The sequence below is a fragment of the Athene noctua genome, chromosome 1, assembly GCF_965140245.1.
Source record: "Athene noctua chromosome 1, bAthNoc1.hap1.1, whole genome shotgun sequence".
Taxonomy (NCBI): Eukaryota; Metazoa; Chordata; class Aves; order Strigiformes; family Strigidae; genus Athene; species Athene noctua.
Window position 1 is genome coordinate 250,120,303 of NC_134037.1, and position 27,171 is coordinate 250,147,473.

At 38.8% G+C, this 27,171-nt stretch overlaps 1 protein-coding gene across 1 annotated transcript; it reads left to right on the forward strand.

Moving 5' to 3' along the window:
• Window positions 1-871: 871 nt before the first annotated feature.
• On the forward strand, window positions 872-13,935 carry ANGPTL5 (angiopoietin like 5). Its single transcript, XM_074932403.1, has 8 exons — window positions 872-970; window positions 2,673-2,820; window positions 3,792-3,895; window positions 4,461-4,554; window positions 5,463-5,563; window positions 10,384-10,504; window positions 11,466-11,651; window positions 12,868-13,935. Exons 1-8 carry the CDS (start codon window positions 872-874, stop codon window positions 13,185-13,187), a joined length of 1,173 nt encoding a protein of 390 aa, XP_074788504.1. The 3' UTR covers window positions 13,188-13,935.
• The last annotated feature ends 13,236 nt before the right edge of the window (window positions 13,936-27,171 follow it).

A 27,171-nucleotide genomic window follows, 5' to 3' on the forward strand; every position in this document is an offset into this window, starting at 1 on the left:
ATCACAAACAATTCAAATTATCTAATGTGCATGAGGAGATGAAAATCTGTTGGACCTTTATGAAGTTTCCAAACAATTTGCTTTTTGGTTAAAATATCATATCCAGTTTTTAACATACAAAACCAGTGGATCTGAGTGTGTGAAAACTGTAAGTGCCTCGTAGCTTTAATTAATTTTCTGGGGACTACATTTAATTTTCTTCTTTTTCAAGACATTTGCTTGTACTTTGACATTCTTCAGGGATAAAAATCATTATATTTCAATGATTGTCTCACTCTCAATACCTGTGTTCCTAGGGATGGGCTACCAGTGAGACCAAGAAACTGCTACTATCCTCCTGGTAAACAATTTCCCATGTAATACAAAGTAAAGTAATATTTTTCAGTTTTCTATTTTGGATTTGCATTTAGGACATATTCTAAACTTGCCTCCACAGGCTGTTCTAGTGCACTACCACCACACCAATATAAACACCTTCATTTTAGAGATAAAAACCTTTGTAAAAACATCAATTAATACTAGTTTTTCTTTCAATTAGCCCAGACTACTCAATACCAAATATATACTAATGCTCAAAAATAGCATATAAGAAAATCTGTCACAGTTTTATCGCAATGAAAATATATACGTTTGATGTGTCATGTAGAGGTGATAAGCAATAATTGCTCTCAGGATACAAGCACTAGTATATAAAATCTACTGTGCAACTGAAATGTGTTTTATTAAATCCAGACATTAAAGGAGTGATGTGTTGGCTGCTTTTTGTGCCGTAGACATTCCCAAATAGTTAGCTCAGAACTTCATAGTGTACAATCTTTTCCACGGAAATTTGAAACTCGTCAAAAAACATTTGCATTTCTTCAAGTAAAAGATGAACTGCTTTAGGGTAACTTCACTGATTTGTCTTAATATTTTTTTGTTCAGTTTAGGAGAGACTGTAATAAGCAATGTCAAGACTTGTTCATCTAAGGTAAGATTTTCAATTTCTTTGCTTAGATAAGATAATTAATGTAACAATGATTTCTCAGAGAAGTGACAGATATTCTTAAAATGTAGATTGCTTTATTCAGGAGAGATACAAAAATACAGAAGAATCAGGTATTTTCAGATAAGAGAAAAGAAACTACATTGAAATTGTAGGAATATTCATTATATTAAAATATTTTTATCTTAATGTCCTTTATCACAGATCAGTTCTTAGGCCATATTTTTAATCTCATCTGCATAACTGTAAATGCAGAGTAACTATTGGTTTTGGCAGAGTCATGGTTTTTGCTTGAATTGCTGAGGTCCCATTTAATTGCCTGTTTCATGTTGGCTTTTGTTAAAAATAAATATTGATTAAAAATATTTGCTTGACAGTATTTAATTGAACATCTGGTGAGTAGCTGTGATAAAGCCCTGGAACAAATCACAGTTTCAAGTGATCTATAAGTTTCGAGTGATCTATTTATAACTCTTAGAAAATTTTACTGCCTTGTGCTTATTTCAAAATTAAAGAAACATTTTCTTTTAGTTCTCTAGTATTTATCTCTGGCCACAAATTGCAATTACATTAATAATTCAGAAACATTTTTTTTTTGGTAAAATATATTTTAAACAGTTTTATGTATTTTTTACTTTCACTTTTTAAAAGCAAAAGTCAGGGAAAAAACTGTTCAGTGCTTTGTCAGTGTAGTGTCGATACCAGAAAGAGAAACCTGAAGCAGGAAAGGAAAACAATTATGTTGAAGATGTATTCAAGTGTAAATAAGTCTTCTTTTTCATGAAACTCTTTACATTTCTAAGGATTGTATTTACATTTGAAAACACAGTGTATGAGCATGCTACAATTCTTTGCTGAGATTATATAATCAACAAACAAAGACTTAAAAGATGTTTGTCTTTTGACAATGACGGGTATTTCAGGAATTACTTTTAGCATTTCCTGAAGTGATGAGTCAGAGACATTCCCTTATTTTATGTCAGATGGCACGATGGAAGAAAAAATATTAAAGATGAAAATACTATTTTAAAAAAACATTAATAAGTGTAACTAATTTTACCCATGCTTTTATTGTTACTATTTCAGATAATTGTGTGCCTGTCAATAGTGTCCCTTTATTCTTTATAAGAGCATTTAAAATATTTTTTTAATGTTAAGGTTGTCTACAAATCTGCTTGGGACTGCTTGTGTGCAGAGATTAATAACTTGTGCAAGTTTTTCTATGATCAGAGTCTAAGTAACACTTCAAGAGTGAAAATGTTTTGCTAAAATATGGTAAATCCAAAAGCTTGCTCTTTTCCAGTGAAAATAACTTTGTTAGCATTTGAGATATCTGTTGGGTGTGGTGTTTCCTAAAATGCGAGCTTCTCAAATACAAGATTTTCAAGTTCTTGCCTCCAGTTCACATCGCTCACAGGTAGAATACCTGAAATGTTGGTGGTATTTTTAAATTTATAGAGGCTATTCTTTACCTCTGACACTCTCCTTCTCTTGTTGAGATATGGCTAAGCAGAAGATACCTAAGAGGCCTTGGTCTCAGCTCTGTCAATTATTGCTTGAAAAAGCTTTAAAAAAACAGGTTTGGAAGGAAGACCCATGGAGTAATCTACTTCATTTTGGCAGACTAATCTATTTTATATATGCTTTATGATCAATTTATTTCCCCCTCCATTGTTTGGTACAACAGGGCACAAGGAATGTTGGAGCTGTGGAGGAACCACTCAAGGCAGAAGAGAAAAATAAATCTGCAGATATTTCAAAACAAAAAGAACAATGCCTTGTACCATGTGATGTTCAAGCTAAAATTTTACGAGGGGAAAAACATTACATGTGCAGTATGTATTCATAAAGAATACTCTCAGTGACAAGCTATGCAATGCCATGCTACGCAATCCTCTGCTATGCTACGCTATGCTGTGCTAATTTATTTTTTAATCTTCTTGAGCACAAGTGACAGCCTTTGACCCTGCTGCCCAGGCTGAGTATTGTTCAGAAAATCTGGGGTGCTGTTTTTTGGGGTGCAGCTGGTGTGACAAAATATAATCATGCTAGTCTCTCTGTAATCACTGGTGAAGACAGGCAAATCCACACAGCAGCTCAGTCCCCCTAGATCTGTGTTACCCTCTGAATGGTGGTAGGTCTCTCTCCCTCACTTAAGCATCATAGTTAGGTGTGGTGAAGTTAAGTGGGAATCAGTCCGTTAGTTGGTTAATTAAAGTGGGAAAAAATACATACTTCAGCTTGCTTTTTATAGATACGGATGCAGCATTGCATTGCACTATTCACTGCCTTGACAAATGACAGAGCAAATGGTGTAATCAGCCTCAGAAAAAAAATGTCAGCATTCTTGTCTCTCCCATATGATTTTTAATATGTATTATTAATTACCTGACAGGTTTACTTTTTATTAATTTTTAGTATCAGTCCAAAAAACAGGAGTAGTAGAGTGAATGAGTAAATGTAGGATGACAGGAAACCTTATATATCTGCCTTTTATCATTTGCATTTGTATTTCTGTGATATCCATTAACTGGTCATCCAAGTTGCCCAAGGATAAGATGAAACTCTTCTTCAAATCTTGAGAAGAGCCATCACTTCTTAAGATGTCTTCACTGCTACCAGTGAGGCTGAGGTTCTTAGCATCTTTAGCTTTAATCTGTGGTCCCTGCATACTTTTGTTTCATTTTTAGGTACCCTAAGGTTAAACACCTTCAATATTCAAGCAGATATCATAAATAAGTTGCCATAATTCAGTCAATATTCTAGCTTTATGGTAACAAAGTGGATGAACATATTTCTTTTAAAGGAAATTTACAGAACTCTCTTGTTGAATATGCAAGAAGTACAAAAAAAATGTTAAGAAACATGATGGATGATCAACAGTCTTCTTTGGATTACCTTTCTAATCAGGTAATTTTTCCTTTATCATAAACATTTTTATTTATTACTTATCACTGCAGATATTGTCTAACTGAGAACATTAAGCATTTATCCTGTCATTAAAACAGTAGAATTAAGAGTGTCTATCACCATTCCTTGTACCTCGGGTAGGGCATGAATTCCATTTCTACGAGGAGTGAGAAGCATCACCTGACCCACAGTTTAGTGTTATACGCGGCAGTAGAGTAAGTGGAGGACTACTCCTCCACACTGGTTGCTATCTCCAGTCCTGTTGTATTTGTGCAGATGACGTATTATTTTATTGTTAACTCTGATAGTAGTTTACAAACACTGTGCATCCCTCAGTACAGATAAAAAGCTGTAATCAAATGGAAGGAATTTTTTGGAATTAACTGGAATTGTCTCTAAAAATTATTTTGGATTAAAAAAGTAAAAATTAGACCAGTACACCTAATGAAGGTGCGAATCACTAACATATCTTCAGATTATATTTACTAGGAGCCAAAGTTAACATCTTTGGAATGTAAAATTCCTCACTGCAGCCTAATCAAAGATCTTTTATTTGAGTTTGCAGGTAAATGAACTCATGAACAGACTTCTTCTTTTGAATGCAGATGTTTTGAGGAAGCATTTGGATCCACTTCCTTACAAAGCAGTTCAATCTCACGGTAAGTGTTTTTCACATTTAGTCTTGACCTCTTCCCTTTTTATCTTTGTATCTTGACAAAGAACTAATTAAAACAAAGCTAAACAGTTAAAACATTTACAGTATTTATTCTGTGTTAGTAAGAGGTAAACTCTGGAAAATTCATGAACTGTTTAAGAATGTCATCATAAAGACTGCTATAAATCATTTGCAACTGATAATTCTGCACATCCTGTTTAGCATCTTGTTGATTTTTATGCAAAATACCAAGTATGATCATCAGTTTGTAAGTTATCTGATGTTGCAGAATGGCACTTTCTTTTGTAATGAAAGAAAGTGTGACCTGCATTTTCAATATCCTTCTTCAAATAGGATGGAAGTCACTCATACACTGGGCAGTTAATCTTCGTTGTAGTGTCTATCCCAACTGTAGGAAGCAGTCCTACTGGCCATAGAAACTGCTTGTTTCAGTATGTTTAACACAGACCTGGCTTAACACTTAGAAGCAAAGGGGTTTTTCTGTATACATTATGACTTAAAGGCTTTTACAAGTATAAATACAAATACCTGCAGGAAAAAGACATCCTTCCACAGAAAATGTGTCCTTTTCTCAGTAAAAGTGTTACCCAAATAAAATCTGTAAAATGACCCAGATACATAATATTTAATTTCTGTATCTTATCTGTTAAGATTAGAAAGAACTTTATAAAACATAATTTATACATCTTTCTGAGCTTAATGGAGTTCACAGAATTTTCATTTATAAGGCAAATTCATGACAAAATATGATTCTAAAGTGTGCATGACAAGAAAATGCTATTTGAAATCATTCATACATGAGCAAGAAAAGTAATAATTATGTGGTTAAGCTGTATTTAGTTTTTTAAACATATTTTGCTAATGAACTTCATCAAATACTTTGTTCTCTAGGGTTGGATTGTACCGATATTAAAGATACTGTTGGTTCAGTTTCAAAAACTCCAACTGGTCTGTACATTATCCATCCAGAAGGATCAAATTATCCTTTTGAGGTAATAAATTTATCACTCAGGATACCTGTCACAATTTGCTTGAGAATATGCACTTAGAATATATTTAATAGATTTAAAGTGTTTTCCTTGACAATTTCTCAACAGATGAATAAGAAATGTATTAAATCATTCAAATGTGTCTGCCATTACTATAATTTTGATGAGTTTCTCATTTTCTATAAAGAAATTTAATCTCTGTCATAAGATCCCATCATCAGTTTTCATATACAGTGAAAAATGTACCAAGGAGGAAAACCCGAGGTATTTTCCAGCACTTCTGTACATTGAGGAGTGCTGTTCTTTTCTGTTTTACAGACAGAAAACTAAGGAGCCAAGTGACTGATCCATTTGGCTCCTAAAATGGGACCTTTGGCTTTTTGAATTGTTCTGCTGGATGACTGTATAGCGTTGCCTTCTCTTGAGAGGAGACTCCGCTGATGCCTATAGCTTGGACAATTATATTGTATAGGTGTCTAAATATGGGTGCAGATGTACATTAGTTTGAGGAGTAGGTGCTTAGCTGTTGTCTGAACTTCATTATAACTCAATCTTGGGGCAGAGAGGCATCTAAACTTGTAGTTTTCATATCCAGTTTGCAGGATATACATTCTTAAGACAAATCAAAAGATTGAATTCATCATGAACTGTAGCAGTCATGCTTCCTATCACCATCTGCATTTTCTGTAATTGCTCAGAGTTATAGGGCTCATCTAGGAGAAGAGAGTTTTGGGTTAATTTCCTCAGGCTGAGGACATTCAGATCCATGCAAACACAAGGAATACTTTGTTTTGTCTGTTTATTTCCATTTCAGGCTATTCTACTTAGGGAAGTCCTTATACACAGTGGAAAGACAGATACAGCACTTTCAAACCTTTAATTTTGCAGTACATGCTGGGGTCATTAGTTTTTGGAGAAAAAATGTGGAATTTAAGCCAGCTAATAAATAGCAAAATTTAATATCTAACTTTATAGTCTTCCTTTATATATAACAAAGAAAGGATGAATCCCTTTATCTCTAGCCAATTGGAACCTTACAAAATTTTACAAAAAAGAGCTCAAACTGGTTATGAAAAGGCTTCCAGAAGTATGCTGGATCTCAAAAGAAAAAACAAACTTGTTTCTGCAGACCCCTGGTAGAAAAACCTGTCATTCTTTCTCTACAATGCAGCGAGCTCAGGGAAAAATCTGTAACTCCCTGGCAAGTTCCTTCCTGGTAAAAAATGGGCAAAGATAGGTAGAAGTGTTCACAGAACAACCATATTTATAGTGTGAAAAAAAATGCTGTCTGCCTCACCCCAGGATGAACCATAGCACAAAACGCATCTGTTTCAGAACTTCTTCTGGATTGAGGGGGATTCCATTGAGGAAATATTCATACCTCACCCAAATTACTTTTCCTGAGAGATGGTATGACTAATCTCTGTGAGAAAAGTGATTTCTCATTTCATTTACAGCTTTTGTCAAATAAATCTGAAATGATAAAGTTCCTTTCACTTCAAAAGCATTTTTGACACTTTTCCACATTTAAAGTTACTGCCAGAATCTGAGAATCGGTTATATGAGTGGAAAGGTTCCTTAAGGAGAACAAGAAACAAAAAGAAAAATCATAATAATTTGATTAAAAGCACAAGGTAACAATAAATAATGAGAAGAAATGTCTGCACTCATGAAATGAGTGTCTCATTTCTTGTCTGGTGGATGTTACACAGAACTGAAAAAATAGCTCCAAAAAGTGCTAAGAGAAAAATATCTAAAATATGTGTGTTCCATAAAGAATGTTATTTTAAGGAAAACCGTTTAATGCAAATTATTCCATGTGTTGAAGCATAAAAAAGGCACAAGACAAATGATAGATGAACAAAAATATCAAGACATTAAAACACAAACAATAAATTTTAATGCATTTTAAGGGGCTAATAGCCAACAGTTCTGGAAGTTCTGCAGACTAGCAAAATAAGGAAAATACCAAGACGCAGAAAACCATAGTAAGAAACTAAAAAAACAGAAAACAAAGCCAGCACGAAACAACTTATTTCAGTGAGGACCTTTTCAGCAATAAGCTGCCCTTCAAATGTAACTGAAACTAAACGGAAATGTCTTTGGAATCATTTGCATAAAAATACGAGAAAATTAAGAAAACTATTTAGAAAACTTGATGCTGTTCTCATGTTTTCATGTCTAAAACCTCATGTTTTTAAAAAGTGAGTACAGAATTTGATGCTTGACTTGGGCTAGTTGAAACCTGAATTCCAGGAGCTATAACAATGTCCAGTTTCAGTGCTGGTGGCAGATTCTCGTCATTCCAGATCATTAGTCCCAAATGAGATTTTGTCTGAGCATTCAAACGTGAAGCATTTAAAACCCATTTAACTTCTGGAAAACTCAATCATGATCACTTTATGATACATTTTTAAATAAGTAAATTTAGATCAATGATATTTCTAAGGTGGGTCAGACAAACTAAACAGTTCTTTGGAATATACCTCTTATACACAGTAGAGATGGAAAGGGAAGAAATACACAGTAGAAGCACCTTCCTGCTCATTTAATTTAAGTTGTATCTGTCACAGTTGTGCCCCTCATATCTTGCACAATATAAGGCATAAAACAAGATGTAAAGTGGATTAGCTATTATAAGGCTTTAAGAAAGAAAACTGCATTATTTCCAGCATATAAGGGATTAAGAAACTACACAGCAGTGACTAGTTTTTGTGTGTGATTTAGCTCATATTTTTACTTAGCTGGTGTATGTTTTGGTGCCATATCTAATTGGCTGATGACCTTTCATGTAGAACCAAACTGTCTCCTTCTGAGAATTCTCAGCATTCCCACTGATGTATACTGGACTAAAGACTGATGTTGTGACCAAGTGGGCTTCTCTCTGTATTTCTGACTCATAGTGACAGGAGTAGCCAAGCATGCGATCATTTCAAGACAGCAGATGAGGCAATGGGATTATTTTTAATGTTTTAGGTATTTTCATCTAAATATTCATTTTGGAATCTTCTATATCTCTTTTTATTCCAGTTCTACCCTCCTTGGGTGACTGAAATAAACATATGATTCTCCAGAGAATAAAGCCCATTATTTTCTTCCATGCACATAACCCTTACTATGATTCATCCAGTATTTGTGTTGCAAGGATTGCTCAAAGCATCCAGTGGCATTGACTTACTTGAAGATCCAAGATTCCCCAGGTTGTGTTAGATCACATGGCAGCTCTGTCCTGTTTCTTTCTTGTCATTCATAGAGAAGATATTAAGTCACAGAGATTCTGAATATGATGTTGATGTGTTCCTGCCAAGGAACAAGTCTTTGGTTTAATGAAAAATATCTGGCTTGTACAGGCAATAGGGTACAACCTATAAAGCTCAGACTGCCACAATTTTTTGAGGGTTAAACAGACTTCCACCTAGACTTTACTTTTAGCAGCTGGCTAAGACTGCAAATCTCTCTTTTCTGATACATGTTTCATGAACAAACACGAACAAAAACTTCCTGCTTTATCAGTTGTGCATCTGCTTACTGTTATGATTTATTGATAGCCATCATTATATTCGGAACTTTTGTTATCATACATAGCTTAATGGCTCTATAGCTATAAGCATTTTCCAGGTTAATTCTCCTGATACTAGTCACATTGGGAGACACTTACAAATGAGCCTGTTTTTAAACACTAATTAAGCATAGTATCCCCTAGAACTACTTTGAACAGCTTAGGTGGTGCTTGTCTAAATGTGCAGTATGCACCTTTCTACATTAGGATGCCCAGACTTTCTAATCCCTGTTAGAACTGGTCAGGCTCTGGCACTGTGGACATACTTGAAAAATAACCAGAGTGAACCAGATACATCCCACTTAGCTGAAATCCCTAGAGAGCAGCCAACGGTCTAGTGGCCCTTTCTGTAGACAGTGGAGGTGACTAACATCTGCAGAGGGTGATTTTGATCTTGGTTTCCCAGAGCCACGCATAAATGCACATTTCTCTGTCTAAGGGAGATTACAGGGGAGACAAAGGCAATAAGATTCCTAACTTAGGAAACTCAATTATGTGTCTAAAGTTAAATGGGCTGAGGAGAAAATGTGCCATATAATGTGATATTCCATAGCAGAGCAGAGGGCAGCTGGACCATTGCCATTTGACAGGCTGTTGGGCAAAAATTTTAGCAAAGACTCATAAATTTGAGAGTTGATCTTATGTATTCAGTGGGACTGCTCAGTTGCAGGCTGTTAAATGTTCACACTGGGACTTCCTGGATTGGGACCCCTTCTTATGTGGACTTTTTTGCTGCTCCAGCATAAATTATTATATACTGGGTTATTGCTATTACTGTTTCAATTTCCTCACCTTTATTAAGGGCTCTACATTTCCCAGGCATCACAAAAACAGTATTTCTGGGGGAGAAGGTACGATGGTGAGAGAGAACACCTATTTTGCTTTGCTGAAATAAAGGTATATTCAGCATTAGTGCCTGTATCTGTAATATTTTGCATGATTAATACATGACATTGTGTGTTGCTTCCATTTCGTGCTATTATTAATACACAATAATATTTATCAAAGCGTATTTATTATATCTGATATAGCAGACACTGGCACACAACAGTTTCTACTGGTTGAGGAAATATCCAAATAAAGCAGTCCAACAAGAACATATAAGAAAATAATGCAGCTTAATTTTTTATCTTCTTTGAGTTTCTGGTTAAGATATTTGTATGTTGCTTAGCAAAACTCTGTATAGTCAACCTTTATTTAATTAAAATGTTTTCTTCATAACACCTGCTTCAAGAATGCTTAAACATATCTGTGTCTATTTTAGGTTTTGTGTGACATGGATTTTCAAGGAGGTGGATGGACTGTGGTTCAGAAAAGAACTGATGGAATCATTCCATTTCAGAGAACATGGTCTGAATATCTGGATGGATTTGGTGACCTTTCTGGTATTAACTCTAAAGTGCTTCAGACCAAACGTTTTTGCTGTCCTTATGTGAGCTATATTCCACTAAATTGTGTGGCATTTTTAGTGTAGAGAGTAAAGTTCTTGTTTCTTAAAAGTCCTATTTATACTTAAAAGGGTTTTTTCATCAAATCTATTGTGTGATCTTCTCAATAATGACCATCACCCTACTAGAGTCTTTAGTCATTACCCATCCTCAGTCTCACAAGAAGTGTTTAAAATGTGATACTTGCCCTTTTTTGCAGAATTTTTTTTAAAAAAGCCTTAGTTGGTTTTAATCACATTTGCAAAATATTTCCTTAAAGCAGAGAAAAATCAGTAATATATTGTCATAGGGCATGCAAAGTTAGAAACAGAAAGGAAATATTTCAGTAGGTAAGACCAACACAACTGTGATAATACTTTTTTACTGCCAGCTTTCATCCAGCAAGTCTAAAACCAGTTGCTTTTTCAGGAGTTTATCTGGGATTGGAATGGAAGCACACAAGTTTTCAGATATACACAAAAGTCCAGCTCATCTAGGACAACCTTATATGGAAAAAAGTGTGATTTGCAGAGGCAGCAAATCTCAGTAATAGGGTTTCAGTTTTGTTGCATTTCACAGAATGCTAACATTTATAATTTCTCAGTACTGCTCTTAGGAACTCTACTGAATTCTGCTCGATCAAGTGGATCTTTAGCACATTCAGTTTTTGTGGTCTTCTAAGGTATATTGAAGATAAACGCTTGAAAGTTATGTGGACAATTTTCTAAAAATGTCAGAGAAAAAAGATGATGGATACATCAGAATTCTTTCCATGGATTTCCCAATGAAGTAGGAAGATTACTCTGTACCTCATTAGTCTTTCAAAGGAATATAAGCCTGTTATACAACTTTTATTGCACTTTGTTCAGAAACTTTACACTTTCCATTTCTAGAATTTTATTGACTATTTCTGTTTTAGGGGAATTTTGGCTTGGACTGAAGAAGATTTTCCACATAGTTAATCAAAAAACCACTAGTTTCAGTCTTAATGTGGATTTGGAATCAGAAAATGACAAGCGTGCCTATGCATCATATGATGGATTCTGGATAGAGGATGAAGCATGTTCTTTTAAGATCCACTTGGGGCGTTATTCAGGAAATGCTGGTAAGAATTCCCTTCTTAATGTATTTAAAGATAGCTGCTCCCTTTTTTAATATGAAAAAAAATAATTAAAAGAGTAATAATTAAGATAAGTTTAAAAATGTTTATTTCTAATCTGTTTTTCTCTATTTGGTACATAATGAACATTTATGCAGATAAATGGTCAATAATGTAGCAATTGGTTATGCCAACATCAATCTTTACATAAAATAGAATAGTTTTATTCTACTGCTTCAAAGTTTTTAATGGAATAATTGAATAAACACTCCTTTAATAAAGAAAATGAATAAAGAAGATAAATGAGCTTTAATGCATTCAAGTCCGCAGAATATATGTATATATATTATATATAAGGGATTTTTTGTGTGGTTTTGCACTTCTGTCTCATGGTCCAATTCTTCAGATGTCCATTATGTCATCCCAAATTTACTGATGTTAGTGGAAGACTACCTGATGTTGTGGTTTGGTTGGTTCAGAAGTACCCAGACAGTGGTGTAGAAAGGACAGAGAAAGTAGCTGACTGGAACAAATCAGGCCTACAGTGTATTACAGTTACTGGCTGATACATAGACACAAATCAATTTACAGTTCCAGACCACCCTTAGTATCATAGCTATACCAAATGTGCAAAGATTTGTGTTATGTATTGCAATATGTCTTACTGCTTTTTTCTGGTTTTTTTTGCTTGTTTACTAATATGCAAGAATGTTCCTTATTACCAATGTAATAGTTATTCTCTAAATGTGTTGGTGCTTTACCTGTATTTGTAAGAAACATTATTTCTTTAGTCAGACAACAGACTAGTGACAGTAGTCACTGACCTTTGTGCTTTAACAATTCCATTTTATCTCATGACTCACTCTGGAGCTTTGGGCACACACTGGAAAATCTGAAGTTGACAACCCTTTTTGTTTTATCTTTTCTTCCACTCTCTTTGAAGACAGAAGCCTTTACCTTCATTGCTAGTGGGCATCACTAAATGCAACAATATAAAGATGTTTCAATGAATTTAAACTTCTCTACCTCTCAGTATTTTATACTTTTTCTTTCCTACATCTTTAACACATTGCCAGCTCATTATTTGGTGCTCTTGAACCACTTCTGAAAAAATCTATTTTTCTAATAAATTCAGAGGAAGAGCTTGTGAGAAATGCAACAAGTGAGAAATGTTATGTTTCTCCATAAATAACTCTTTTATCCTTCTATCTGTTGTACTTAGGCGATGCATTTAGAGGATATAGAAAAGAAGATAACCAGAATTCAATGCCTTTCAGCACATTTGACGTTGATAACGATGGATGCAAGCCAATGTGCACTATTAAAGAGCAGCCTGTGAAGAGCTGCAGTAACTTCAGCGATAACACTGGATGGTGGTTCAACCAGTGTGGCCTTGCAAATCTTAATGGTGTTCATCGCTACACAGGTAGATTTCTTGCAACTGGGATTCACTGGGATACATGGACAATGAACAATAAAGCAGTCAAAATTAAATCCGTTTCAATGAAAATTCGGAGAACCTATAATCCATATTTCCGTTAACCTATGAAAACAGAAATATATATTGTCTTGCAGTTCTGTGGGATAATGTATCACTGCATCATAAATGTCTTTCATTTTCACTTGAACAGTTCAGTTTTGAAACTTTATTAGATATTTCCATAATACAGTTACTCATTTTTATTACGAAATGTCAGCATTTGTAGTGTTCCCACTTGAGTAAGAAGGTCCTAAGAAGAATAGGGTGTTCAGAAAATGGATGAAGTTTAAGTGTTTGTCAGCTTTTATTCAACTGCCTCTCACGCAATCTCATAGCCAGCAGAAAAATTATAAAAAGGATATATAAAAAATTTTATAAATGCTGACTTCTGAATGTGTTTTTTCTATGTTCTCTGCATATCTGAATTGCCAAGAAATTTCAGCAAATTTTCTTTTAAAAAGCCATATACCTGCCAGCTCCATCATTATATTTTGGAAAAATACCTTTTCTTCACCTTCGTTTAATTTTCCAGAATCAGCTCTTTCTATGTTCCTTATCAGGCAAATTAGCACTGACTTACTTCAACACATATATAAGGTTCTGTATACTCTCAGGACCCAATTTTTATACAAGTAGGGTAGACACTAACATATAAGAACTATGGTCTCTTTTGTATTTAATTTTCATAGTCAATGTGTTTCATAATCAGATTTTTACCATTGTCTATTTCACACTTCACTATAAATGAACACTTTTTTCAATGCAAGTGTAAAACATTTCATATAACCTTTGGAGTTTTAATTTTTGGATATGTGGGCCTCATGTTATGTTTTCCATTCTTACTGGCATGTGAATGATCATGTGGTAATGAACAAAACCAATTCGAGTTGTATAAATACACTTTAAATCCTGTGAATGGTTTTAATTTTTGTCAGAAAAATTAAAATAATATCAATAAAAAGGTGAATAATGGTAGTACCTCAGTGTTTCTGGTGCCTGGCACCTATTCTGTAGCAACTAGGCATGGTATTTCTCATATCTGCTTCAGTTTCAGTAGATCAGCTCTGTAGTAACATGTGGAATTAAATCAGTTAAAAATTGTATGGGTTTCCTCTTTGCTATCTGTCACTTTGACCAAGCATTAATACAGTGAGCCAAAACATTCATCAGTTCCGAACCACCATGTTTTAGAACTTCTTTCCAAGGTTATCTGTAGCTATAGGAAGAAATTAAGCTTTAGATAGGATGTTACAAGGTTAAGGGAGAGAAAAAATTACTCTTCTATGCTTGACTAGTCCTTAACAATTGGAGGTAAAAAGTTGCTAAAAGCAGAAGGTTTCTTTCTGCTAGAAACTGTCCTTACAGTGGAGGCCTATGGTAGAAGCATGGCAGGAAATCGCTTGAGGAAAAATATCACAGGCCCTGTAGAGGAACTGTGAGAGAGGGGGGAGACATGCTCTTGTGGGAGACTGAACTCTCTGAAGGCCAGCAGATTTTGTTGTCAGACCCTGTAGTCTTGGAATCGGAAGTGAAGAGATAGTATGTACACCCTCTTTAGTCTTCTCTCTCAGTCCTGGCTTATCAGGAATGCAATCCCTTTTAACAGCAACATGGACCCAGCAAACCGATAAAGGTAGATACTAAAATGCAAGAGCTTCTGCACTCCGATTAACAAGCATTAGAGCAGTATATGATTGTTTAAAGAGAATCAGTTCTGGCTGCAAACCTGGATGCTGTCACTGTATTATGGCTATTATGTCAGAAAGAGTCCCCAGGCTGCAGTACAACAGTCCTACTGGAGAATGCCAGTGGCTGAATTTCATGGAAGTTTAATGGCTTTGATGAAAGCCTCAAACTCTGTGAGCAGAAAGGAAGAGTTAAGTAGGGAATTTGCATGCTGAGTGTAGAGCTAGAGTCTACTGACAGTCTGAGGCTCCTTGTGGCTTTCTTAGAATCCCTGCTTAAAAACGATGGTGGAAAATTAAGATTGTAGATCTGTGCTGGCAGATATTACCAAATTTAATCTCTCCTTTGTCAGTGTTGGTTAGATTGGCTGGCAGTAACAAAACACAGAGGAGAGGGGCCTGAAAAGATAACTAAAGCTTGAAGGATCATTCTTGCAAATAGACATTGGATCTTAAATTCATGTCAAATTGTAAACCTATAAAAAAATGAATTGAATTCTCAGTATCAGTACGGGGTGGGGGGGGCATTTGAATATTTGCTGTTCCTTGCAAGAGAAAAACAGTTCCAAGACGATTTGTAGAGACTGCTTTGAACTCCATACATATGCTTTAATACCATTAAGTACTGCTCTGCTAGCAGGATTGCAGGTAGGCACTGTTCTCCGTGGCTTGGAGTTCCTTCAGTTTTGTAGATAAAATTAATTCATTTTGCCCAGGCTTGACTGTGCCTTTGTTGTGCTGTGAGAGCTGGACCTGCAGTGTAAACTGTAAATGGGATGAAGTCCAAATTCCAAATACTAGTCAGGTTTTAACTCTTTTATATCATTTAGGTATGAGTGTTCTTAAGAAATGATGGACAATGCTTTATTCCTTTTTCAGATTAGAAACCATATATGAAAATAAAGATTGTTATGAATTTCTCCTCGTGTATTTGCCATATTATCTGCTAGTCATGATCGCACTTAGTGCTTCTGTGTCACCAGAACAAGTAATTAGATAATAATTGATATCATTTAATGATTTTATTTCCTTTTAAGGAGTCTAGCAGCTGAGAGGATCTGTATAAGGTTTCTATGAAAAGCTTTTGAGCATGGGAATCTCATAGTGTTATCATCATTTGAATATATCAGTATTGGTATAGTCTGGTTTTGTTTTAAAATATAGCATATGCTTAGAAAAGCAGAGTGCTAGGGATTAGTTGGCAGCTTGCCTGGTGTGGATCTGAAATATGGCAATGACCATAGAACATTTTCCATGTGATAGATGGCTATTGTCTTCAAAGGTTCATTCCATTTCCTCTCTAAGAATAAAACAACTATGAAAACAAATAAATTTTTAGTTAAACACAGAGAATTTACAAGGATGTTAAACTGATTCCAGGGGCCTATGTTCCATATTTACAGCTGATGGTTCCCAACCACCATACATAAGATTTTTGTGGCCACATATTTAGGACTGGTAATCAGCTGGTTATTGCCCAAACAGTCTTGTTTCAGCTAAATAAAAAAGAACATGTAGGGTGTAGCATATGAAGAGAAACTGATTGAGTGTTCCAAATAAAAAGTAGCTTGGTTAAACTACACTTAAAATCTATTCCAGGAATGATACTCCAGACTGAGAAGTTGTCTTCAAAGGACATGTAATCTCTGATGTTATGAAACTGCATTTCTTTCTTTTGTTCTCTTTTTCCAAGAGTATGTCTTCAATTTGTAAATCTCAAGTTTGGTGAACTCAAATTATTTGACCCAGTTTATGATGCTACGGTAATATAAATAAATGAAAATATGGTTTCCACAGCCTGAGTACTACTGACGTGGCAGTGCAGGGTTCAGTGTATTAGACATCTGGAAATAACAAAACAGTACAACTAAAAGCATTTTACTTTCCACTTGGAAAACCCTTAATTGGGCAGTAAAAGATCCCCTAAACTACTTAGATTACTTTTTTTTTTTTTTTTTCTGTAAATTCTGGCAGGTATTTAAAGCTTTATAATCATTCATGTTTCATTAACATGAAAAAACATTTTGGTTTTATTACTGGTCTCTGTTATGGAACATATTTATGAAAAAATAACACTACGTTGTGTTGGTACTTCACTACAAAGTACATAGGATGTTTATGTACATTATACAGTACTCCAAGTTGCAAGTAGGAAACTTTGTGACTCTAAATTTTAGTTGATTGCTTGCAACAGTTTCCGTAAATCTTCCCAATTATTTAAGGATGACCAATTATTTAAACTACTATCTCAAGAACTCCTGCTTGAAATCTACTATCTTGGATGTTCTGCAAATGTTGGCAGCATGATCACTGACATGAAGATGTTGCAACCCGAAGAGCACATTATCATGAAATTCTCATGCATGCCTCTAAGGGGTTAAAGCAGTGTGCGCACCTCCACTGACAATGTGCAATGGGATATGAAACACAAAGCTGTATGAAGAAGGTCCTGAGACTGAAGGAATATCCGCTTTTCCCTCCTCCCCATCTGATACATAAAAGATAAAACACTAAATGCAGTAACGTGATAAAGTTCCCTTTAGCCTCACTCTAAACTCTGTAGACTCCCTTGAATGGAATCTGAGGGGGGTTTAATAGAAATATTCACAGGTTCATAGAATCATAGACTGGTTTGGGTTGGAAGGGACCTTAAAGACCATCTATTTCCACCCCCCCTGCCATGGGCAGGGACACCTTCCACTAGCCCAGGTTGCTCAAAGCCCCGTCCAACCTGGCCTTGAACACTGCCAGGGAGGGGGCAGCCACAGCTTCTCTGGGCAACCTGTGCCAGTGTCTCATCACCCTCACAGGGAAGAATTTCTTCCTTACATCTAATCTAAATCTACCCTCTTTCAGTTTAAAGCCAATACCCCTTGATAAATAGTCCCTCCCCATCTTTCCTGTAGCCCCCTTTAAGTACTGGAAGGCCACTATAAGGTCTCCCTGGAGCCTTCTCTTCTCCAGGCTGAACAACCCCAACTCTCTCAGCCTGTCCTCATAAGGGAGGTGCTGCAGCCCCCTGATCATCTTTGTGGCCCTTCTCTGGACTTGCTCCAACAGGTCCATGTCCTTCTTATATTGGGGGACCCAGAGCTGGGGGGAGAAGAGAATCCTCTCCCTTGAACTGCTGGCCACACTTCTCTTGATGCAGCCCGGACACAGTTGGCTTTCTGGGCTGTGAGTGCACATTGCTGGCTCACAGTTAGTTTTCCATTCACTGATACCCTCAAATCCTTCTCCGCAGGGCTGCTCTAAACCCACTCATGACCTAGCCTGTATCTGTGCTTGGGATTGCCTTAACCCACATGCAGGACCTTGCTCCGGCCTTGTTGAGCTTCATGAGGTTTGCACGGGCCCACCTCTCAAGCTTGTCCAGGTCCCTCTGAATGGCACACCCCTTCCCTCCAGTGTGTCAGCTGCACCACACAGCTCGGTGTCATCAGCAAACTTGCTGAGGATGCACTCAATCCCACTGTCCATGCTGCCCACAAAGATGTTAAACAGCACTGGTCCCAGTACTGACCCCTGAGGAACACCACGTGTCACTGCTCTCCACTTGGACATTGAGCATTGTATTAGCCTGTTGGGATGCAGAGCTCAACGAGAACTCAGCATTGTAGTGAGCAAGGAATGGAAGGTGAGATGAGACTGGTCCCATAGTTTAACTTGTACATGACTGTGTTTTGAAGACAAGAAAGAAGAAGTATTGGCAGATGATTAAAATTCAAGATTTCCTCATTGCTGCTGCCACGTAAATGCCCACAGCTTCAACTGGAAACTCTGTTCAGTGACTGGTCTGCGTAGAATGGGTTAGTTTTCCTGCTTACTTTGAAAGTGCACAAACTAAGGCCATAGGCAGTCTAATAAGCATGGGTACTCATTCTTCCTGACCAAGGTTGCTGGATGATCCAATAAAATAGAGACAGTCCTGACAGTCATGATCTTCGGAGCAAACAGTGATCCTGTCTTGTACAAGTCATCCAGAAATATCAGTCCCAACAGGTACTTTCATCAGCTATTTCCTTTAACAGAAAATTAAATAGGTACTAGTAGATCCTTGTGACTCATGTTGTCAGATGATCTCACTGGGTCTGTTTAAGGGACCAGACTCCATTCAAGCTTATATAAAACCAGGAGAAAAAGCTTATGTCCTCTAGAATATTTGTGTGTGTGCGCACATGGTATTGCATATATTTTAATGCTGTAACATGTATTTTCTGGAAACCTTCACTATAGCCTTTATTCTCTCTCATCTGTTCTAGTTACATTTTGTCATGGTGCACGTAAAGAACGTAGAGACAGAAGTATTTGTTATGGGATTATAAAAAAGTGTAAAGTTTACAGAATCATAGATGACGTCTGGAGCTGTAGTCCAGCTCCCTACTAACAGCATGTCTAATTAGATCACATTCCTCAGAGACTCTGCGAGTCTTGAACACCTCCAGATATGAAGATCCCACAACCCCTCTGGGCAACAGAGAATCACAGAATCATTTAGGTTGGAAAAGACCTTTAAAATTATCAAGTCCAACTGTAAACCTAACACTGCCAAGCCCACCACTAAACCATGTACCTAAGCACTACATCTACATATCTTTTAAATACCTCCAGGGATGGTGACACAACCATTTCCCTGAGGAACCTGTTCCAATGCTTGACAACCCCTTCAGTGAAGAAATTTTCCCTAATATCCAATCTAAACCTCCCTTGGCACAACTAGAGGCTGCTTCCTGTCATCCTACCACTTTGTTACATGGGAGAAGAGACTGACACCCACCTGGCTACAACCTCCTTCCAGGTAGTTGTAGTGATAAGGTCTCCCCTCAGCCTCCTTTTCTCAAGGTTAAACAACCCCAGCTTCCTCAGATGCTCCTTGTAAGACTTGTGCTCTGGACGCTTCACCAGCTTCGTTGCCCTTCTCTGGACACGCTCCAGCCCCTCAGTGTCTTTCTTGTAGTGAGGGGCCCAAAACTCAGTATTGGACATGTGGCCTCACCAGTGCCTTGTACAGGGGGATGATCACTCCACTAGTCCTGGTGGCCACACTACTGATACAAGCCAGGATGCTGTTGCCCTTCCTGGCCACCTGGGCACACTGCTGGCTTATATTCAGCTGGCTGTCGACCAACACCTCCAGGTCCTTTTCCACCAAGGAGTTTTCCAGCCACTCTTCCCTAAGCCTGTAGCACTGCATGGGGTTGTAGAGACCCAGCTGGATGACCTGGCACTGAGCACTGTTGAAGCTCATACAATTGGCCTTGGCCCAGCTATCCAGTCTGTCCAGCTCCCTCTGTAGAGCCTTCCCACCCTCAAGGAGATCAACACTCCTGCCCAAATTGGTGACATGTGCAAAGTTACTGAGGATGCACTCGATCCCCTTGTCCAGATCATTAATCAAGTTATTAAACAGAACTGGCCCCAGTACTGAGCCCTGAACCATTTGTGACTGGCTAACAACTGGATTTAACTCTGTTCTAGTATTTGGCCATGTTCCAGTATTTGGCCACCTTCATGGTGATTTTTTTCTTCTCTAATATCTGATTGGAATTTCCCATGTTCCAACTCGTGTCTGCTGTCATTTGTCCTATCCCAACTGACTCTGACTTCTTGTGTATGTCTGAAGTGGGTTAAATGATCTCTCTTCCTCTAATGTGAGTCCTGCTTCAGTCCCACAGACTCTGCTAGTACCCTTGAAGGACCAGAGAAGCCTAAGGACAAGCCTCACCAGTGAAAACTGTGGCAAAAAAGCCACTGAGTACCTTGTCCTTTCTCATATCTCTGGTCACAAGGTCCCCTGTCCCCTTGAGCAATGGGCCCACAATGCTCCTTACCTTTTATTTTGTTGCCAATGTAATTATAAAACCCCTTCTTGTTGCCCTTCACCTCTCTTGCTAGCTTCACCTCTGGCTGAGCTTTGGCTTTGCAAACTACTCCAACATGTGCAGGGAAAATCTCTGTGTTTCTCTCAAATAGCCTGCCACTGCTTCCACCTTCTGGGTCCTCCTTTGTGTCTGAGCTCAGTCAGGAGCTCCATGTTCATCTGTGCTGGCCTTCTGCTATGCTTGCTCAACTTCCCATTCTTTGGAATGGATACACACATGTATGCATTTTGGGATGTTTTTCTAGATTCTAAAGTTCTCCAATGTTCATCCTTTTCATTGTGTGTGGGTTTTATTTAATAGCAATTACAACAGAGCAGGGACCAGAGCCTGAGGGCATTACTACATTTCACCTACCAGAACTCTATACTTTTCTAAGAATGGATTACTCCCCTTTCTGGAGAAAAATCTGGCTCTGCATAGTATATACTGTCTTTAATTAAAAAGCCCCCTGAGTTCATTGCAGAGCAATTATTTGTTACAAAAGTGGTGACATCACCCCAGTTACAGAATTACAGACCAACAGCAAACAATAACATAATTTTTTTTTTTAAAGTTTCTGCAACAAGTGTCCAATGCATAGAGAAATACATGTGAGCTTTTCTGTCATAATAGTAAACTCAATGACTTTGACAGGAATGAAAGAGGAGCATAGCATTGTTCTCTTCAAACTTAAAATAAAAAATCCTCAGAACTTTTCACATAATTTTATTTTTCCCTACTTTCAAAGTTGAAAGGTGACTGAAAAGTAATGTGACAAAGGCAAAAAAATAAGCCTTTAGCATACAAAATATCTACCCTGTAGAATTTCTTTAAGTAAGTACTAAAATTTCAGTGTGATGATTTTTTTTCTGAATCTCTGCCTGACCTAGTAACTTAAGGTAGGATCCAGTGTCCACAGAGTAGGCCCAGATGCACTTGAAATTCAGCTGACTAGTCCTGAGCAATGGCAATGACACTTTTTTTGGGGTACTGTTTCAACTTTTGATAAAATCAATAGAGGGAGATCACAGAATTACAGAATCATTGAAGCTGGAAGGGAGCTCTCGACACCATGTACTCAAGCAAGGCAACCTAGAGCAGGTTATCCAGGACCATGTCCTGTTGCATTTTTAATATCTCCACAGATGGAGACTCCACAGTCCCTCTGGGCAACCTACTGCAGTGTTCAACCACCATCACAATAAAAAAGTCTTTTCCACTTTCCACAGATCCACCTTTTGAAGTTCTCCACAGAGAGTTCCAATGTTTTATTCCCTTCATTGACAATACAATATAAAAGAAGAAAATTTAGTGCCACAACATGTTAGATAAACTAAAACGAAAGAAACTCTCTAGGTTAGAAAAACAAGAGTATAATTAGGAGATCTGTGATTCACTGTTAATATCATGGAGAAGATGAATCCTTGCTCATTGTGAAGTAGCTCCCAGTGTAATCTGTGAGCAGCTGGCTTAACACAAACACGAAATATTTTTCATATATGTGATTAAATTGTAGGACTCATTGCCATTTATATTGTGATGGCTAAAAATACCAAGTGTGTTCAGGAAGGGATAATCATGACTCTTTAGGTACTGTTAAATGTGACGCAAAGTCCAAAATCTAAGATCCAGTTCAGGCAGTTCCTAAACAAAGGTGGGAAGGTATAAGAGAGAAATTGCTCTTTAACTGCTCTTATCTCACACTGATTCCTTGAGCATCTGAAACACCCACTGCAGGCCAAGTCTAAAATGGGATATGAGGCTGGGTATGTCTCTGAGCTGTGCTTGGGGTCTGGTGCTCAGTGCAGAATAGAGTGATGGATTTTCTATCTTGCAGCAGGGGAAAGGCCTCTTTTTAACAAAGAAGAATTAAATTCCAAAAGGAGAAGTAGGTAGCAATGCTGCCAAGCACTTCTTTGGAATAAGTGAAATTCCTGACCTGACAGTATCAAGAATAAGACAGACAGTGCTAACATAAGAACGCATAATGTGAGGGAGAAGACAGAGGAAGAGAGAACTGATGGCTCTTTTTGCTCTGAAACCGATGAAGGTAACTGTGCACACTAAGCAATTTTTTATGAAATACAAGGGAAGAGATCAAAGTAGCCAAATCATCACATTCTGTGGCTTGACTGAAAGAGACCTGTGAAAGCTGTGGTAGAAGTTTCTCCTCTGATCAAAATAAAAACAAAGCCACTGTGTAAAGCTGGCATTCAGCACCAAGAGGAGATTGCAGCGGCTAAGGAAGTTTTGATGTGTGGGTCCTTGTCCTTGTGGACAAAATGAATGAATCCACTAAGAAGTGAGATAAAATAATTAGTAATTAGAATCTTTCCAAGATTAAAACAGTGAACAAAATCATTGCTTTATTTGCTCCAAACAGTGATCTGAACAGGTTAGATCTATAACTTAGTATTTTATTGCAGAAAAATTATATAGGAAATAGTAAGATAGTTCTCTTTTGAATGGCTGCTCCCACAATATGGATAACAACAGGCAGCACTTTTTAAACTTAGCTTTAGTTAGATTAGTAGGAAATAAGATGACTTGGAAAAGATTGCAGATAAGAAATTGCAGAAGAGAGAAATAAACAAATGCTTTCCACATGCAAATGTCAGAAAGCCAGTCAGCATGAATTAACCAAGTTTTCTAAACTTGCGTACATCAGGACTGAATAATACTGCTTATTGCTTGTGACTTTGTACAGATCAAGATTATTTTGTGTCAGTGATGTCAGTAAAATAAGGAATTTGCATCAAAGTGCTGCTCCTCCAGCACTGAACCTGTGTTTACACAGAGGTTTCCGTCTGCAGTTGCCCTGAAGTCCTTGTAACTTACTTTCTGAATTTGTGAAGAGTGCTCATGCTTAACAAAGACCATCTGAGCAGCCTAAATTTTATACTGGCCTCATCGCTGGGATAAAAAAAAAAAAAAAAAAAAAAATTAAGTTCTGACACGCTGAGACTTTTAGCTTGGGAGTGTAGTTACTCAGTGCTCCCCATCTCACCAGTAGAAGGCATGCACATCAAGAACTTCAGCCAGATCTTAAATGGCCCTGAGGAATGTCAAATTGTGTCCATTGATAACACAGGGAACAACGGAAACCTACACTTCTTACCTGAGCTCCCTTGGAGGGTGAAGGGAGCTCAGCAGGACAAATGAAGTCCTGGGGGAATAGAGACCTTCAGAAAGGGACTCACTTGCTTACACATAGGCACCAGAGCCCTTGGAAATGTCCTGGCACAGGGTCTGTCTGGAATTGTGGGGAGATAATGGACATGTGAGCAATCCTGCACGAGTGCACGCCTTGGCAAGGACACAGAACAAAGAACCCAGCAAACAAACAACTCAGGAGATGGGTTGGGTGGAGAAAGACATTGAGTGTGGTGCTTATTATCCAATCGCAAGAAGGCTTGAAGCGCATGGACAAAGCTAACTGTCCGGTCATAAGGACTGTATCACGTACCGTTCACGTGCACAGGAGGACGCATTATAAAAGGGCTTACTTACCTTCAATAAATTGCATTGCTTGATCATACTGGTCGTGTGCGTGTTCTTATCTCCTGCATGTAATGACAGAGAAGAGGTTAGAAATGACTTAGATAGTGACACCCTGGCAGAGCAGGCAGCATGGAACAGGTCTCCATGGGAGTGAAACTGTGCCTCCCCACTGAGGACTTACCAGATACAGACTGATGTTATCTGTTCTCTCTTTTCATCTCTGCAATGGGGGTTCATACCAGAAAAGCTGCTATAGATGTATTTGGTGTCATGACTGTAAATGAGCTTCCAACTGGCAAAGTGCATAGAGCCATATGTAATCGGGGAGTTAACAAGCTGTTACATGTAAACCAATTCTACTTTTCACTGAGATCCTTCCCAAATGCAACCACTGCAACTAGGTTTATATTTGCTACACCTAAACCTATTTTACAGTTAACAGCCAGCGTATCAGAAACTGTTCTGGTGACACTAGTTTTGTTTTGCATCACTCCCTCTGGAGAGGGTCCTGCAGGAACCACATTATTGACCCAGAAACCAGAAGAGATAATCCATCGGCACGGGAGAGCTGCTCTGTTTGCATGGCTGTACAGAGAACATAAGTTATTTACAAAATGGATACTGGAAACATGCACACCTATTTCCAGGCTGGGTGTTGATCTGCCACGTGTTCTAATCTATAAAGACAGGCTGTACTTCATTTTGCAGTTCATTGTAAAATGAGTTAAAATTGAGGAAAGAAAAGCATCCTTGGCTTTCAGCGGAGGCAGGTTTTTTGATGTGCTATATTCACTGAAGTTCTTACTTTACTCTGTGCTCCAATAAATAGCGAAAACTGTATTGCATAAAGATATAACTCATGTGAAGAAGGGAACAGTCCTTTCATTAAAGAACATTTTTTGCTCTGTGATTTAAAATTTTAGCTTTGTGTGTGTGAGTGTGTGTAGAAATCACACATGAGCAGGCATACCCAAGGATGTATTTCGAATGCAGTTCTCAGTGAGAGAGGAGTCTGGTAAGACCACTATAAAATAGGCTTGCAAGCATTTATTTTCCACGTGCTTTTCTCCATTGCCTCAGCTTTTCCCCAGCCTCATATGATCTTGACAGTTTTGGGTTTTATTTTTGCAGAAGACTGTCCTTGGCAGGTGGCTCACAGACAAGACTGCGTAACAAAAACAAACCCTCAGAAGCAAATACCAGGCTCAGCTTTGAGGCCAGCAAAGCTTTTGTTTCAAAAACCACTCAAAACTTCAGACAGTTTTTCCAGGTACACCTTTCTTCTGTCAGCTACGGAGCCTGCCAAGTGCCTCAGTTCCGCTCGATTTCAGTCCCGGGCGTGGGTTCAGACGGGCGGCACGGCCTGCCCGGCTTTGACCCCCCGCTTTCAAATCTTGGGCAAAGCCGGCGGGATGGCCCGGCTCGGGTGGCGGCGGCGGGGCGGGACGGCGCCGCCGGCATGCCCGGGTACGCCGCGGGGCCCCGCGGGGTGCGCTCCCTCCCGCCCGGGCGGCCCCGCGCTGCGCAGGCCCCGCCGGGCCCCGCGGCCGAACCCCGGCGCTGCCGCCCGCCGCCGCGCCGCCACCCGCCTCAGGCGCGCGGGCCAGCAGGGGGCGCCAGAGCGCCGGGCGGGATCCTCCACCGCGGCCGCACCGCGGCGACGGCCGGGCCCGGGCCCGCCCCGGCCCCGCTGCGCCCCCCGGCCTCCGGCGCCGGCCCCGCTGCACCCCCGGGCCCGCTGTCCCCCGGCGCGGCGGCAGCTCCGGCACGGCGGCCCCGCCTCCTGCCGCTTCCCACAGCCGTGTTCCCGCCGTGCTGACAGCTCCCTGGGAAGGCGGTGGCCCCCCGGGAGCGGCTCTCTCGGGGAGGCAGGGCAGGAGTTGTACTTCCCAGCCTCCCTGGTTCCGCTTTCCAAGAAATATTTTATTTTATGGGTTGCTTTTTTTTTTTTTAGTTTGGGTTTTGGGGGTGGTTTTTTTTAGATTTTCTTAACCCTGAGCATATTTTGTACACAGTACCCTCCAGCTGTGCTGTGGCTTGTTACCAAGGCGCGTTGCACAGCCCAGGATGCGCGGTGGCTGGAGGCAGAGCCTGTGCTGGGCAGTTGCGGGTGTGGGGTTTGCTTTCCATGAGAAAACCCTTAGAGTATGCACCGCCCGTCAGAGCTCCCATGCTCTGTGGTTTTCATGCACGTCCTTTTAATTTTTTTTTTTTTTTAATATTGTATGTTTTTGGATTGACTCTGTGCAGTGCCGTTGCAGTGTTTTAGGGGGTATTTCATACAGCACTAGGGAAGAGGGGCTCATGGTGATGTCTCTTGGCACATAAAAGTAACTGCACTGAGTTCCCTGCAACTTGGATGTAGCACAGGCACTGAATGTTAAACAGTAAAATAGAAGGTACGAGCGTAATTGCAGTGGACACTTCCAGGGTGTTCAAACTGTGGCAACCAAAGTCACTGAGGCACCTTCGTGGGGCCCATCCACAGCATGGCACAGAGGCAGCCGTGGCTGCTACCTGCTTCTGGATGGGCGTTGGAACTTAGGGACAGGTGCTGGAGTGGCTTGGAAAAAATTAATGATCCTCTGTATGCAGTATGACACATGAAATCGGGGAAAAAAAAACCCAAATAAAACAATGAAGAAACTCCCAAACTTTTCTGGAGCCCAAACAGAAGGCAGAGGTAAGAATAGGAAGCGATGTGGTCCAGTACCCTCAATGTTCATCTCATTTACGCAGTGGGACCAGAGCTGATGCAAGCTACAAAGAAAGAAGATACAAGGAAGGTAGACAAAGATTATTTAAGATATGGAATGGCTTCCATATGGGAACAAATAAATAGATCAAAACTCTTAAATAAGTTGACTGTCTTGGGGAACAAAGAATATAAGAGGAATCTAGGGCATCTATAATGACATGGAAAAGGTGAAGAGGGAAGAGCTGTTATGTGTCTTCCAGTCCAAGACCTAGTAAATCAACAGATGGCAAGTTCAAAATAA